Below are 17,316 nucleotides of genomic sequence, written 5' to 3' on the forward strand. Positions count from 1 at the left end.
AGAGAATGCGTTAAAACATTTGTGACTGATTTTAAAAAAATAATAAATAAAAAACTCATTTTACTAATACAAAATTAAGTCAACCCATTTGTGACATTACATGACATTGTGACTGACACTGAAAAAACCCTCATTTTACTAATACAAAATTAAGTCAGCCCACGAATAATAATAATAAGAATGACAATGAGTCTCATAATTGCTTAATGATGAAAATGAAAAATATATAAAAGCATTGAAAAATGTTTTGGAATTAATTATAGACAAAGCAAGAAAGAAAGAAAAAGGAAAGAAACAGACCAACCCCATATTTGTTAGTCGTTGTGAGAGGAGCATATTTGATAATCCAACAAGAAGAGCAACCGTTGCAGTAGTGATGAAGAAGCAACAGAAGTAATTTGCTCCTCTCTCTCTCTCTCTCTCAACTTTTTAATCATATCCTCCCTTACCACTTTCCCTTGCATTACAAGCAAAGTTCCTATCTAAAACACTAGCCATTCCTACTTTATACTTTCTCCTTTCATTCACAATAGCTAGTAGTAATATTCAACAATGGGAATCTGTTTCGGGAAGCGGAAGAAATCGACGGCGGAGATAGTGCCGCAAAACCAGCCGACAACAACCATCCGATTGTACGGCTCCCCAAGAAGCACCGCCTACATCCGAGTCGCCCTCAAATACAAGGCGGCAGCCGTCTCGCTCCGCTGCTTGGTAGACGACACATACGGCGGTGACGACCACAACGCGAATGAAAATTTGGTTGTAGCCGTGGAGGTGGCCGGTTCATCATCACCCCAGACGGAGAGGGTTTCAGGGCCTCCCAGCACTCTGCTGCAGTTCATAGACACCAGATTCCCGCACCCGCCGCTTCTTCTTCAAATCCGCTCCGCCGAAACCACGTCGTTAGTGGCGGCGGTGGTTAAGCTGACTGAGCTGCAACATAGGAGCGTGACGTGGCACTTGGAGAGGTTGGTGAGGTGGGCAACGGATCTGTTGACACGTCAGAATAAACGCGGAGCAAGAGGAGGAGAGATTGATCCGACGGTGGGGACTGCGCGGATGGAGGTGAGGAAGTTGGGGAGGAGCTACACCCAGCTGTTGGAGCTGATGTTGGAACACGCTCAGATGGAGGAGAGGCTCCTCTTCCCTATCTTCAACTTCGCTGATCCAAGTACCTTACCTAACCCTTAATTCTAATTATTATTTTTTTCTATCTTGGGATGAATAAAATCTTTTTTAAGATAATTATTCCCTTTTATATCTTTTATCCTCTTTTTTTTTCAGCTCTGTATATTAGTTTTTAAGACTTTCCAATTGAGCGCGATTTTCACACCAATCTTGCAATTTTTAGGGGTGTAGTTAATTAATATTGTAGACGATTTCTAAAGACCTTTTTTAGGTGACAGTAGATTTCATGAAATTCAATAGATTTTTTGTAGGGACTTTTGGAGATCTATATAGACTTTTATTATAGTGCGTTTGGATGAGGAAATTTTAAAAGGGCAAAGGAATTCATAAATGATTGAATTTAAAATGATGAAAATTAATTTTATAGAATTTGTAGAGTTTCTTGTTTGAATAACGGATTTAAATACAGAATTTAACCTTCATTTGTAAAGTTATCTCTTTTTAAAACTCAATCTCTCTTAGAATTTTAAAACTGATGACTTTTAGATAGAATTTAAAGTTGGGATTTCTGACATCCAAATATCATGGTTTTTCCCACACTGAATTTCTAAATTTCTATGTTTTTTATGTATCCAAACATGGAAATTGGTTCATGTCAATTTAGAAATTCTAACTTTTGTCAAAATTTCAAATTTATATCCCTCATCTAAATGCAAGGTTACTGATTTTAGTAAATTTCTATAAACTTATTATATTGATTTCTTCTACATATTTCGTTTGTTAGTCTGACAGTGACTTGGTCAAAAGTATGTTCGTTTGTTCTTTTATTGTTTTTAGGATTGAGATGTAATATTGTGGAGTTATACTATAGATTCGTAGAGTATTATATTATACAATTTTCAGTTGAAGTGGATGTGGTTACTTAATTATGTGAAAAATTACTAGACGGGATTAAGGAGTTATCTATATTATAGGAGTTGAGTATAATATGATTCACATGATACCACTTAATTGCTACGTCAATTTGTAAAAGTTTTATTATCACTAAACTAAAATTTTAGCTACTGTAAAATAAAAAAAAATTATTATAAAAAAGCTAACATAACATTTTAATTTAATGAGTTTTGTGTTTGTGAGATTGGAAAAAGCTTTCCTAGAGGAATAAGTTGCTTAAGTTGTTTTTTAAATCAACTAAGACGAGTAGCTGAACTTATGACTTTTCTCAACATTAAGAATAGAAATATACTAAATCAACAACTAATTGGTATAAGTTGCTTCTTTGAAAGAACAGAAGTGTAGACTTGTTGATTTTATCCGGATAGTCAAGACCCTTCACCAAAATATCAAATTAACTAATCTAAAGGCTAGTATGTTATGTTATATATAATATATTATAATTTGAGTTAAAATTCTCTTTAAAACAAATTATACGTGACTTAATTAGAAATATTTAGTTATATGTAATGATTGAATACTTAGGTGTTTTATATACTTGTATTTTCAATTCCAACCCCCCAATTTTACTATTCTAGCTCCACCCCTGTCTCTATTCCTCTGTCACTGTGAAAGAATGAACATGAGATATGTTCAGTGAAGATAATGTGATGATGATGATGATGATGATGATGCAGTGATATATAAGGCTGCAAATGAGGAACATGCAAGGGACCTACCCATCATGAATGGCATCAAAGAAGATATCAAATCCATTGAGGTTATAGACAATGGGAGCCCTGCCTACCAAGAAGCTCTTTCCAACTTTTCCAAGCGCCTTAAATCATTACAGGTTATGTTTAAATGCTTGTAGTCTACTTTATGCATACAACATATAATGGCACACTACATACGCCTCAAAGACTGCTTCTAGTCTACTTTATGCCTACAACATATAATGGCTACATATGCCACAAAGACAAGCATTCTATAACTAAGTATATATTTTTCGTGATGCACATTCACTACAAAAAAGCAACATTAATAAACACTGACATAATATCAATAGCATAAGATGAGGTGACTGAAAGCACTATTCGTGTCTAATAGTATAATGGGTACGAATAAACGTGATTGTTAGCTAGACCTTAGTAGTGCTTTTAACAACTTAATCATGTCATTGGTTATTAATTAACTGTCCTTGTAGTGATCATATGCTTGTGTGGCCTTTTTTTACTTTAAGTTTTTTCTACGATCTTGGGCTAAATTGTATTATTTGGAGTTACCAACAGGAGCGTTACAGACAACACTTTCTGGAGGAGGAGAGAGAATTATTACCCTATATGGAGGCAGCTGAGCTGAACAAAGAGCAGCAACAAAGATTATTGGACCAGTGTGTGGATGTGATGCAAGAAACACACTCACATAATTTGTTCATTTTTCTACTTCAAGGGCTCCTCCCTCATGAAGCCATGCACTACTTGGACTTGATCTCCATGTGCAGCAACAAAGAACGGACAGCTTCTATGCTTCAAATGATAATTTAGTAAGATCCGATTCCAGTTGTTGGTTTGTATGTGTTGACTTTGATATGCAGAGATTAGTGACGGTATTTCTCATGTCACTAGGAACAACTCATAAAGTAGATTAATGTCAGAACCATGTAGTTTCCAAAGGCTTTTTCTTTTCATTGATGACTCAAGATTTTCTCTGTGCCCTATTTCTCTCCCATATATGTCATGTGTTGAGACCTGTCCACAAAAGGCATAGAAGTAATCGAACCTCGAAGATTGAAGCAACAGAAGACTCAAATTTGAGTCCGAATACAAAGAAATCAACGGAGGTATTGAATCCTTTGGAAACCTAAGGGTTGTGTAATTATTTTGAATAGTAAATGTTGTGTGTTAAACTGAAGGTGTGGCGTTCCTTTTATACTGATTTTGCCCTACTTTAAGTTGGATCCCATCCTACTGAAAATAGGATAATCAAATCAAATCCTTATACTTTTGCTCCCAAGTAATTTTGATACGGTTTCAGCTATGGAGTTACGAGGTGGGGCCGGTTCGTGGGCTGGAGCAGTACCCATGGCCATGGGGCAGTGAGATGGAACTGTGGTCAAAGCGGCGGTGTGCTGCGGTTGGTTCTACGCTGCGCCATTGTGGTGGCATAGGCCCATCGCGAATTGCGTCGTCGCTGCGGTCTTGCTTCTCATCCGCTTGCTTTCAACCATGATTGTTTAGAAGGCTTTGGTTGAGTGATGAATGGAAGGAAACGGATTCCTTATATTTGAGAGCAACGCTTTGATTATATTTCATTGCTCTCAATGAAAGCACCAAAATGAAATGTTTGTGCAAATATTTACACTGGGGATTATTCTCGGATTGATTCCTTCACACTTCCTTCTTCTTCTTCTTCTTCTTCTTCCTCACTCTCTGTAAAATAAACTGGAGTCAATGGACCACACCTAGGGGGTGTTGGCCAAAGGCCCTCTGATGCCTAACTCAATTAAATGATCTTGAAAAAGATATGGAGATAACAGAAATGATGGAGATCTTCTCTCATGAGAAGAGTTGGGTGGCCCGAGCCGTGTGAGGAGGGGGGGGGGGGGGGGGGGGAGAGAGAGTCTTTCTTGGCATGAAGATTAGCACGGTTTTGGCAACTACTAGCTTGGTCATATATATATATATATATATAAACATAACGATAAGCAACTCAAGGATAACCAGTTAAGAGTCTTTGAAATCACAGCCAGGTCTTTTCCGGGAAGGTTGAAGGTTGGAGGGGTCACAATAGTTCTGCTTAAAACTCAGTCTTCTAAGACACCAAGGGTAGCTTTCCTAGACACTGTAATATCAGAGGTTACTCATTGGGGTTACTGAAAGCTAGCTTATTTTGTGGCATGACAGAGAAGATAAGGGTTGGTTGAATTTTAGCCCAAAATAAATTAGCTTGCATGTATTGATGTGCTTGAGTGATAGAGAGGCATGGTTGTGGTTTCAAGAGTTGCATTGACTTGTGTGTCTAATATTAGTTTTGTATGCTTGATATTGGCTTGCATGCTTAGTTTTGACATGTATATTTGGTATTGGCATGTATGCTTGATGTTGGCATGTATTCTTGGCATTTGGCTTGGATGCTTGGCATTGGCATGTACGTTAGATTTTGGCTTGTAAGCTTGGTACTTGATTGTACGCTTGACTTTGGCTTGTATGTTTGGATGCTTGGTATTGGCATGTACGCTTAGTATTGGCTATGGTGGCATGGTTTAATATATCTTTAGGGATATTCAGCATGATGAATGTCATTTGACGGTAGCCAGACGTGTCAGTAGATGGTGGAGATCCAATCTTGGAGTTGCGGATGCAATGAGCTTATTGGGTTTTCGTAAGGATGGATTGAGCTTTGATTCACCATTGTGTTTGAGTTTACAACACCAACCCCAGAACACTTGAAATTAGCAGACAAAACCTCAGTGGAGTGATGACGTGCGGCATGATGGCTAGATACTGGAAGAATGTTTGAAATAGGGCATGTGCCAGAAGGATCTTTGAAAGAGGGCAGGTGCTGGAAAATATTTTGTTTGACGTGGAATAGGTGCTGGAAATTCTTTGCTTGTGGAGTAGGTGATGGCAATGCTGTGCTTAATGTGGTATAGATGCTGAAAGAACATGACTTGGCTTGGCATGATTAGCTTGGACTTGCTATGAGGATTTGGATAATCTAATGGTTGACTTGAATCAAGATATAGCTTGGTCTGGCATGAGGGCTTTGGTGGATCAGAAGATGCTTAAGGTTTTGAGCATGATGGTGTTTGCAGTAGCTTGGAAGCGGTATAGGTGTTGGCAAATATGTAGAGTTAAACTCAAAATCAGACACAGGTGAGAAGATGTGCTGGAAAGCGTAATTGTATATTGATAAAGTTGAACTTAAATAGAACATTACATCTCCAGACTATGCTGAATTCAAGGACATGACTCCTACTAACTTAATCCACTACTGACACTACTAACAAACTGCTCTACTACTGGGAGACTCCTGAAGACTTAGTAAACATAACAATGTGCAACATGACTTCCTATAGTATAGGATAATCAGTTTATTTAATTTAAAAATAACTACTGTAACTATATAAAATCTTAACACTCTCCCTTAAACTAAATGTTTCTTGAACAATCAGTTTAGAGAGAGACCTTCAACATGCACTACATCTTCTGTCTTCAAGCAATATCCTTCACAGAGTAAATTCCTAACAATCTCCTTAGCTTCGAGAACACTGGTAATTTGAAAGGATTGGTTAGAATATCAGCTGCCTGATTTTTACTTATGCAGTAGATTAGATCAATTGTTCCATCCTTTGTGAGGTCGCGTAGGAAATGGTAGCGAACATCAATGTGTTTGGTTCTGCCATGTAAAACTGGATTCTTGGACAACTTGATTGCTGAACTGTTATCACAATAGATAGGAGTTGGATCATCTTGCAAACCACGTAATTCTTCAAGTATCCTCCTCAACCAAATAGCTTGACAGCCGCAGGCTGTTGCTGCAATAAACTCGACTTCGGTGATTGACCAAGTGACAATCTGTGTTTTTTGGATGACCAGGAAATGGCTATTGTTCCCATCATAAATGCATAACTTGAGGTGCTTCTCCTATCATCTCAATCTCCTGCATAGTCACTATCAATGAAGCCAAACAAACCTGAATTAGCTCATTTCTTGTATAATATTCCAAAATCGATTGTGCCCTTCAGGTAAGGAAAATTCTCTTTGCTGCAGCCAAATGAGGCACTTTCGGACACTCCATATATTTGCTATTGAGACTGACTTCGTGTTGTATGTCTAGTCTAGTCTCCGTCAAATACATCAAACTTCCTACAATCTGTTTGTAGAGAGTTTGATCAACCTTCTTCTCTCCAAAATTCTTTACTAGTTTCGAACCAATTTCAGTTGGTGTACCAACTGATTTGCAGTCCTTCATCTCAAACCTATCTAAGATCTATTGAACATATTTCTTATGTGAAATATATATTCTAGCACTAGATTGTACTACTTCTATACCAAGAAAATAGTGGATCAATCCAATATCAGACATATCAAACTCATGCATCATGGATTTCTTAAAATCATTAAACATGGCCACATCATTACCTGTATAGATCAGGTCTTCCACATACAAGCACATGATGAGTATCTGCCCTTCATCTCCAGATTTTGTAAAAAGTGTATGCTCATATGGACATTTTTGAAAACCTTCTATTGCAAAATATGCTTCTATACGGCTGTTCCAGGCTCTAGGAGCTTGCTTCAGCCCATATAAAGTCTTTTTTAGCCCACAAACTTTTATTTCCTTCCCTGACTGAACATAATCTACTGGCTGCTCAACATAAACCTGCTCTTGCAACTCACCATGTAAAAACGCAGACTTCACATCTAGCTGGAAGATAGGCCATGAGTTCTGTGCCGCCATTTAAATCACCAGTCGGATTGTGTCATGCCTTGCCCCTAGGCTAACACTTCTGTGTAGTCAACGTCGTACTCTTGCTTGTAAACCTTCGCCACCAAGCATGCTTTGTGCTTATGAATCTCATCCTTCTCATTCAACTTTGTCTTAAAGACCCATTTGACACCAATAGTCTTGTGCCCTTGTGGAAGTTCTGTCAACTCTCAAGTATTGTTTTTCTCAATAGATTTGATTTTCCTCATCCATAGCTTTCTGCCACTTTAATTCTCTTACGGCATTAGAAAATGACAAGGATCAAAATCTGCAAACAAAGCAAAGTGAACAAGTGGATCATCATCACTCCCTTCACTTCCACTAAAGGAATCGAACACCCATTCAGAATCTATCATCCATGCAGGCTGCTTCTTTAAACGTTGGGGTCGTACACTAGATGAACTTGCAGCCTGAGCTCCAATTGGCAGAACAACTAAAGAAGTTGGAGCTAGAATGTACTATTATGGCTACTGTTGTTCCACGTTGTCATCAAAATTGGCTGGAATGTTCCGCTGATGCCGAGAAACATCATCACTCCAATTCCATATCTTCTCTCCATCAAATACAACATCTTGGCTAATAATAATCTTTTTGGACGTAGGATTGAATAACTTATAAGCCTTGGAAACTTCACTTATATGCCAAGAAAGACACATTTTTCACCTTTGTCATCAAGCTTCTTCCTTTTCTCGTCTGGAATACGTGCATATGCAATGCAGCCAAAAACTTTGAAGTAACCAACTGCTAGTTCACGGCCGCTCCATGCCTCTTCAGGTGTCAAATCTCGAACAGCAAAAGTAGGACTTCTGTTCAGTATGTGAATGCTCCAGTTTACAGCTTCCGGACATAAACTTTTTGGAATGCAACTCTTTGTCTGCATACTGCGTACCATATTTAAAATGGTACAATTCTTCCTCTCGACCACACCGTTGTGATGTGGTATATAAGCTACCATAAGTTGTTGGCGAATGCCATGTATAGCACAAAAATTTTCAAAGGCTTTTGAATTGTATTCTCCACCACGATTAGTCAAACAACCTTGATCGTTTTCTCTATCTCATTCTCAGCAACTGCCTTAAAGTGTTTGAAAGAATTTAAGGCTTCTTATTTCTCCTATAAGAAATAAACCCTTGTTTTTCTGTTGTAATCATCAATGAACGTTATAAAGTACCTTTTTCTGGCATTGGAAGCTGGAGTTATTGCCCCACAAATATCTGAATGGACCAGTTCAAGAGGTCTTCAAGCCCGCCATGCGTTTCCCTTCCGAAAGGTTTCCCTATGTTGTTTTCCAACAACACAAACTTCACGACCTTCAGTTGGATAAATTATCTGAGGAAGGCCAGTCACCATCTCCTTATCATGTAGAGTCTTTAAACTCTAAACTTTAGATGACCATAGCATAAATGCCACAACCACGCTGGACCATTGACCTTGGCAGAGAAAGATGTAGTATCATCACTCTGAATATGTAATGGAAACATTCGATTTTCGTCATGTAAGCTTTAGCAATTAAGCCCCTGTTTTGGTCATGAATCTGACAAGCTCCTCCTGTAATCTTGATCTCATATCCCTTTTCATGCAGTTGTCCCAAGCTCAGCAAATTGCTCTTCAAACTCGGGACAAAAAAAAAAAAAAAAAACACATGAGATAGTATGGACAGTGTTATCTTTAGCCCAAATTTTGATATCTCCTTTTCCCAAACAGAAACTTTGGTGTCATCTCCAAATCTCACTGTAGTTGTGAAACTTTCATCTAAGGTAGAGAAAATTGACTTTTCTTCACACATGTGATTACTGCAACTTGTATCCAAGTACCACACATTCTTTTGTGAATTTTTCATGGTTTGAACACCATTAGAATAGCCTCTTCATCTTCTTTCTCTTTCTCTGTAAAATTCGCCCTTGCACCCTTTACTTTATTCATATTTGTGTAACATTCAAACTGGTAATGACCATAATTACCACACCTGAAACACTCGACATTTGATTTGTCGACATTCAAATCATGATTGTATGACTGCCTTTGGCCTCTACTTCTATTACCTCCAGAATTATAATAGCCTCTACTGCTACTGCAGGAATCATGAGTGTCTTTGCTGTCAGAATCATCATTGGATTTGTTTCCATCTATGCTACCTCAACCTCTTCCATGGCCACTGCCGCTACCATGTCCTTGACCACGACCACCATGACCTTTTGCTATCGGAGAATCATTATTTGTTGAAACTTTCAATGCATGTTCCTCAAATGTACTCCGATTGATCTTCTGCTCATGGACAAGCAAGGAACTCTGCAGCTCATCAATTGAAAGCTGCTCAACATCATTTGACTTGTCAATGGAGCACACATCGTAATCAAACTTTGTAGTCATACATCGCAGGACCTTTTCTACGATGGTCACGTCTTCCATCTTCTCACCATGGATACTCATCTTATTTGCAATTGCCTTTGCTTTTGAAATATAGTCATTGACGGACTCTCCTTGTTTCATTTGAAGAGTCACAAAATCTTTCCTCAATGCTTGTAGCATTAAACGCTTCACCTTGGTTGAGGCCTAGTACTTCTTCTTCATGGAGTCCCAAATTTGCTTGGAAGTATCTTTTTGGGGAATGGACTCCAAAATGGAACAATCAATAGCTTGGAATAAGTAATTTTTCTCCTTCAGATCTTTCAGCTTGGATTCATCTAATTTCTTTTGCTGTATCTTTGTCAACACCACTCCACTTTCTAGCTTTACTATACCGGTTTCCACGAGAGTCCAGTATTCTTTAGATCTCAAGACTCCAATGATCATAATGACCATCAAAGCGTGGTATGGCTGGCTGCACATAGTTGTCTGTAACCTTGTCAGACGCCATAGAATCTTAATGCCGTAAGTGCAATAATAGCTTACTGCTTTTGTGGGAACTTTTACGTCAAGCCCCATTGGGGAGCTCTGATACCAGATCTAGAGTTAAACTCAAAATCAAACACATGTTAGAAGAGGTGCTGGAAAGTGTAATTCTATATTGATAAAGTTGAACTTAAATAGAATGTTACATCTCCAGACTATGCTGAATTCAAGGACATGACTCCTACTAACTTAATCCATTACTGACACTACTAACAAACTGCTCCACTACTGGGAGACTTCTAAAGACTTGGTAAACATAATAACGTGCAACATGACTTCCTATAGAATAGGATAATCAGTTTATTTAATTAAAAAACAACTACTATAACTAGATAAAATCTTAACAGAAATAAGCATTGCAGTATGGAGGCCCTAAGTCACTTGGACTAGATCTTGGTTTTGGAGTCCATTGTGCTGCCTTCTAGCACCCAAATTTTGGGCTCCTCTTTCAAATTTGGTGGCATGATGGCTCAATCTTCTGGTGGCATAAATATAGAGATTGTATTATCTTCTAGAAGCATCTGGTACATAGCATCAGTATCACAAGTTTTGGACTTCCTTTCCTTCTTTTTTCTTTCTCTTTGTTTGTTTTTTTTTTTTTTTTTTGCTTGGCTTGTCCCGTTTTCCTTTTCTCTAATTTTGTTTTTGATTTCCTTGGCATGAAGCCCCCAAGTCATTTGGGAGTTGCAGTGGGTTGTGGAGTTTGCTTTTGGTATTTCCGGCACCTCAGTGGCATGAATGCTCAATTCACCTCAACCAGAGGTCCTCTCACAAAATTTCATTTAGCTTGAGAACATAGATCTAAGAAACAGATAAAGAGATAATGTTACTAACATTGTTAGGGTTGTTCCATAGAGCAGATGGCTAAGAAAAGAAAACATAGGAGAAAACACTATCTTTGGTATATTGCATCAATGTGACTTAAAGCTTGTATGGAGGAGACGATGCAAGAGTAGTGGCCTAGTTCCCAGTTAAGTCGCCATTTATGTTGGGGTCTTTTTCCGTTGGAAGGCTTGTCCATGCTTGTTAATTCTTGGACCGCCATAGAGTGGTGAATGAAGCCTTCGTTGCCCTTTTTATCTGAGGGACAATAATTTGTTACAACAAAAGCGTATAGTGCTACCATAATGACATCAGAATACTGTTTGATGACAAAGTTAAATTCCTCTAAACGAAAAAAATGTGGACAATTTGAAGGGATCACAAATTCCATTTACATAGTTGGCCTTGCCATAAGAGATTGTTTAGCATAAACTGGATTTGTGCTGGGATTAAATGTTGCAGCCTGATAGGCTGTTCTAGAATTGTTAAGACATGTCATTATCTCTCCTCCCAATCAAAATACTCCATCGCTTGCATTTGCCAAGAACTTTGAGAACAAGCTTCGATAAGAAATAGCATCCATTAATTTCACCATCAATCATCCCTGTCGCGACCTTGACCAATTTCCTTACTAGAGCTTCGCTTCTTAAGTTCATCAGGGATTGAATTGCCAGCTCCGATCATGTTGCCTGTTTTTTAACGGGAAAAAAAAAATTTGTTCTCAGGAGCAACTTGCAACAACAGTGGCATCAGATGCTTTAAGTTCTGCTCTAATTCCGTCACCACCTATCTCACTTGCAGGTGTTTCAATCTTCAAAATGTTTACAAATCTTTATGTAACTCATGAATTTCCATTAAACCTTTTTTTTTTTATAGCAAAAGATCAACTTATAATTAACATCAACAAGATTGGGTTACATCAACAAGGTATGTATCTATAGGTGTCCTCGTTAAAACCTTACCGAGGAAAACCCATTGGGACAAAACCTCGGGTAGGAAAGAATGCCATACATACCAAAAGACAAAGCAAGATTACATCAACTGGAGGATTAATCCAAAGGACAATCTCTACGCACAGAGTCCATGAGCCAAGGCGGTCCAGCTTCCATCCAAAAGTCGAAACCTCTAACACGAAGATTGAATTTAGCACTCTGGTGAGCCAACATATTGGCGTTACGGTATATTTGTTGGACTGCAACCTGTCACCATGACTTCAACAGGTTTCTGATTTCGTCAACTAATCCACCCTCCACTGCAAGACACTCCACATCAGAGGTCACCAGTTGAACAGCAAGGAGGCTATCAGATTCCACAACCAAGGCGACAATGGCAGCATCAAGGGCAAAGGACAAATCAATTTTCATGGCATATAACTCAGTTGCAAGGAATGAAACTCTCCCAGGGGCCTGCAGCGACACCGCACTAACTAGACTGCCGAGTGAGTCACGGACAGCAGTCAACACCCCTGGAACCCTCCATATCTACAGCAGCATCAACATTCAGTTTTAAAAAGCCTTGCTGTGGTGGCTGCCACCATACGACAAAGGCTGGCAAAGAAGCTCTCCTGACACCCAACTTCAGCAGCTTTAAGCTCCATGTCATCGTTCTTCGCCTGCATAACCAACTTAACAACAGATAACGGGTTACCACCAAAAAGTATATTATTCCGTTCAGTCCAAAGCATCCACATTGTGATAGCAAAAAGAGGGAGCTGCTCTCCAGAAAGAATATGTCAGGTCGCTGCAACCCAGTCCATCGGGTCTTGAGTTTGCAAATCAAAAATTTCCATTGCACTTGAGATATCTAGAAAGATTCATTGACTCAGCAGACACTTGAAGGCTGATTTTCTGTCTGAAATGATGACGGCTTGAGCGATGCCACATGCGAACATATTTTGGTCTGTTCCTACAAGACCAAATTAGAATCAACAAATTAATCGTAATAGGAGTACACTTTACAATTTTGGTGATAATACATTCTAAATGAACCTTAGAATAATGCTGGTTTTAATCAATGTAGACAGTTGTGTATATAAAACCACAAATTATACAGATAACCTAAGCCTCGTTCAAGTCCAGGGCAGATTTAATTAAGAATCCAAACAGAAATGAAGCAAAGGACAGGAAATGAAAATAAATAACCCAGACAAAACAATCTATCTCAATTGAGTGTTCAAAACAACAAATAACTAGTGTCATCAACAGAAATGAAGCAAAGGACAGACAATGGACCAGAAGATTAGTATAAATTCTTCCATTGTTGAAAAAGAAACGGATGAATGATCACTTTTGAAAAATTGTATGCTCTAAGAGTCCTTTTTTTATTTTGCGTGGCCGACTCCTTTTAACAGTAGAAAAACAATAAGAGAAATAATTAATTACATAATACAGTCATACTGGTCCCAGCTGATATGTGCAAACTACTATTAATCTAAAGAGTCATATAAAAGCAACCAATACGCTTTGGATCGCATTTTCCATTCATGTCTCAATTCCTTACACCACGAGGATAAGTTTCCTGCATGAATCTTTTCAGTTGAACAAAACCTTGTGGTATGTGTGTAAATTGCAGTCTATACTGATTCTTATATTTAGAAAGTACGAAGACCAACAAATAGGCGAACTATCTTACAAATGCAAAACATGTCTTAGGGGTGTGTTACATTAATTTGTGCACTAGAGATGATGCATATATTTTTCAATATATCCAATTTCTGGAGGTTGAAAAAAAATATTGGCAAGTTTGATTCAGAAATTAATCTGCAAGTCTGATTATCAGAAATTTAAATTCTGTATTGTTATTAAACAGTTATGATGGTGATGAGGCAAAAGAATGAAACGAAAAACAAATGTTAGAAAGTAAACCTCCAGACCACCTGAAAGATCTAACTGTGACTTTCCATTTGTCAAGTGATGTTTGTGATCAGAATTACAAGAGCATCACATATCTACACAAGCTTCAAGCTGGTAACAGAATAAAAAAGATGAGACAACATGCCAATGGCGAAGGAAATGCAGAAGCGAGTTTGTGCCAAGCCACCTATGTCAAAAGTAGGCTTCTGCGGTTCAAGATAAGCAAAACCTGCTTTTATTAGAGGAAACAAAAATATTACAAAACAGGGGACAAGTTATCTACTGGATAAGCTAGACTACTCAACTAACACCGCAAATTGAAGATTAAACATCCTAACATTACAGGAACGAAATATAAAATACAGCAGCACTCCACTAGGAACATAAAAGAAATCTAAAAACAGAGTGTGGTTGAAGACTGACTGCGACATTAACATATAAAAGCATTCATTTCCTGTCTTATAAAAGCTATTTTTTTCTTATGTCTAATAAAAAAACCAAGGCCTAACAAAGAAAATGAGAGGGATGACAAACAGAGCTGAAACAAGCTTAATCACTAAGAAGATTTTGTAATTCCTCAATGATCTCTCTCCACCTAAGACCTGTTAACATATACAGACCATTATCTTGTATATTTATTCAATCATCAATGTAATAAGGCTTATAGAAATGCAGAGAGATTGGCTAGATGAAAGAGGAGAGAATTTCAGAGAGAGAGAGATTGGAGAAGAAGCTAGCTAAAATTGTATTAGCTCAGCTCCAATATAACATGCATATATTGTGCTATGAAAAAACCGCTAAGAATGGAATATTCCTCATTACATCATTCAATCCTAGCCACTCATTTAACTACCCTATGAGATAAAGACAAGTGGCACAAGACTATTACATTTTCTGCTGCATACTTGGACTGTGATCCAAAGCTGCCTTTTAAACGAAGAATAGAAACTTCTTTGTTCTAATTACATTTCAGCAATCACACTTATAAACCAACACTCCCTTCTAAATGTTATGCTGAAATGACTCCTAGAGCTTTCCTCAGATATTCAAATCGATCTCTTGCCAAAGGCTTGGTGAAAATGTCAGCAAGTTGCTCTTCAGTTTTGCAATATAGTAGATCAATCTCACCATCTTGAAGTGCATCTCGAATGAAATGAAACCTTCGATTGATATGTCTGGTTTTGTGATGATGAACTGGATTCTTCGATATAACAATAGCTGAAGTATTATCACATAGCAATTTAGTTGGTTCTACTTGCTCTTCCCCAAAGTCTGATAATACAAACCTCAGCCAAATAGCTTGTGCAGTAGCTTCTGCTGCACTCATATACTCAGCCTCTGCAGTTGAAAGAGCAACACTGCTTTGCTTGATTGAAGCCCAAGAAAACACACCTGATCCCAAATTAAATGCATAGCCAGATGTGCTTCTCATGTCATCCTCACTTCCACTCCAATCACTATCACAGTAACCTATTAGCACTGCCCCTTTTCCCTTTTCATACGCAATTCCATAATTCATAGTACCTTGAATGTATCTCAGCACCCTCTTTGCTGTTCCCATGTGCTTCTTGGTTGGATTATGCATGAATCTAGCCAAGAGGCTTGCTGCAAACATGATATCTGGTCTGGTTGCAGTCAGGTAGAGCAAGCTCCCCACCATTTGCCTATACAAAGTTTCATCTGCTAGATCACTTCCATCCATTTTTGACAATTTTTCATTCACAGCCAGTGGTGTTGCAACAGGCTTGCAATCCTTGAGTCCAAACTTGTCAAGCAAAGTCTTTGCATACTTCTTCTGGTGTAAGAAGATGCAGGTATCAGTTTGTAGAACTCCAAGGCCAAGGAAGTGATGAAGCAATCCTAGGTCAATCATCTCATATTGCCTCATCATCTCATTCTTGAATTCAGCCATCATTTCTTTTGAGCTCCCTGTGTAGATAATATCATCTACATATAGTGACACAATGAGAATACCACTTGTAGACATCTTAGTGTACAATGTAGCTTCACTTGGACTCCTATAAAAACCAGTTTTAGTAAAGTAGGAATTTATCTCTTCATACCAAGCTCTTGGAGCTTGTTTCAAACCATATAAGGCCTTTTTAAGCCTATACACCTTATCTTCACTTCCTTGTATCACAAAACCAGATGGTTGATCCACATACACTTCTTTTAGCACTCCATTAAGAAATGCCGACTTTACATCCAACTGAAATAGCCTCCAATTTCTCTGTGCAGCTAAAGCCACCAAGGTTCTCACAGTATCAAGTCTTGCCACTGGTGCAAAGGTCTCATTGAAGTCTATTCCAGGCTTCTGAGAATAACCCTTTGCCACCAGCCATCCCCTGTTCTTCTGCACAGATCCATCCAAGTTCAGTTTTGTCTTATAGACCCATTTAACACCAATAATTGGTTTGTCAGATGGTCTATTCACAAGTTCCCAAGTGTTATTTTTGTTTATCATCAAAATTTCATCTTCCATAGCTTCCTTCCATGAATCATCCTTTGTTGCTTCTTCAAAACTCTCTGGTTCTATGATGCACATATTGCATAGATTTCTGCAATGCTTTTGTACTTGCGAGGTGTGTGATCAAAATCCTGGGAGCTTGGCATTCTTTCTTGATCACTAGATTCAGTACTAGTACCAAATATTTCACCTTCTTCACCTTGTACTTCAGGATTACTGCTGTTTTCTTCTTGTCCTTGCTTACTTGCAGTTATTTCAGCAATTGGAATCTTCACACTTCTTTCTTTCTGTGTATTCCAATCCCAACATGCATCTTCATTGAACACATCATCTCTAGACACAATTATCTTTCCAGTTTCAAGATTATAAAGTCTATACCCCTTTTCACAGCTTCCATAGCCTAAGAAAATACACCTCTTGCTTGTCAAATCCAGCTTCTGCCTTTGTTGACTCGGAATATGAGCATAGCACAATGAACCAAACACTTTCAGATGCTTAACTCCAGGCTTTCTTCCACTATAAGCTTCAAATGGTGTTCTCTTATTCAAAGCTTTGGTTGGACACCTATTCAAAATATAAACTGATGTATTAACTACTTCAGCCCAAAAATCAAGAGGGATCTTCTTCTCTAGTAACAAACACTTTGCCATTTCCATAATAGTTCTGTTCTTTCTCTCTGCTACACCATTTTGCTGTGGTGTATATGGAGTTGTTAGCTGCCTTTCTATG

The 17,316-nt window shown here is 38.2% G+C and overlaps 2 protein-coding genes across 2 annotated transcripts; one reads left to right on the forward strand and one right to left on the reverse strand.

Moving 5' to 3' along the window:
* The first annotated feature begins 545 nt into the window (after positions 1–545).
* LOC117619673 lies at positions 546–3,965 on the forward strand. The gene is made up of 3 exons (XM_034349676.1): positions 546–1,171; positions 2,760–2,914; positions 3,354–3,965. Exons 1-3 carry the CDS (start codon positions 553–555, stop codon positions 3,606–3,608), a joined length of 1,029 nt encoding a protein of 342 aa, XP_034205567.1. The 5' UTR covers positions 546–552; the 3' UTR covers positions 3,609–3,965.
* Positions 3,966–9,690: 5,725 nt separating this feature from the next.
* LOC117618038 lies at positions 9,691–10,083 on the reverse strand. Its single transcript, XM_034347667.1, has one exon. It carries the CDS (start codon positions 10,081–10,083, stop codon positions 9,691–9,693), a length of 393 nt encoding a protein of 130 aa, XP_034203558.1.
* Positions 10,084–17,316: the final 7,233 nt, after the last annotated feature.

This window comes from Prunus dulcis, chromosome 2 (assembly GCF_902201215.1).
Source record: "Prunus dulcis chromosome 2, ALMONDv2, whole genome shotgun sequence".
NCBI lineage: Eukaryota > Viridiplantae > Streptophyta > Magnoliopsida > Rosales > Rosaceae > Prunus > Prunus dulcis.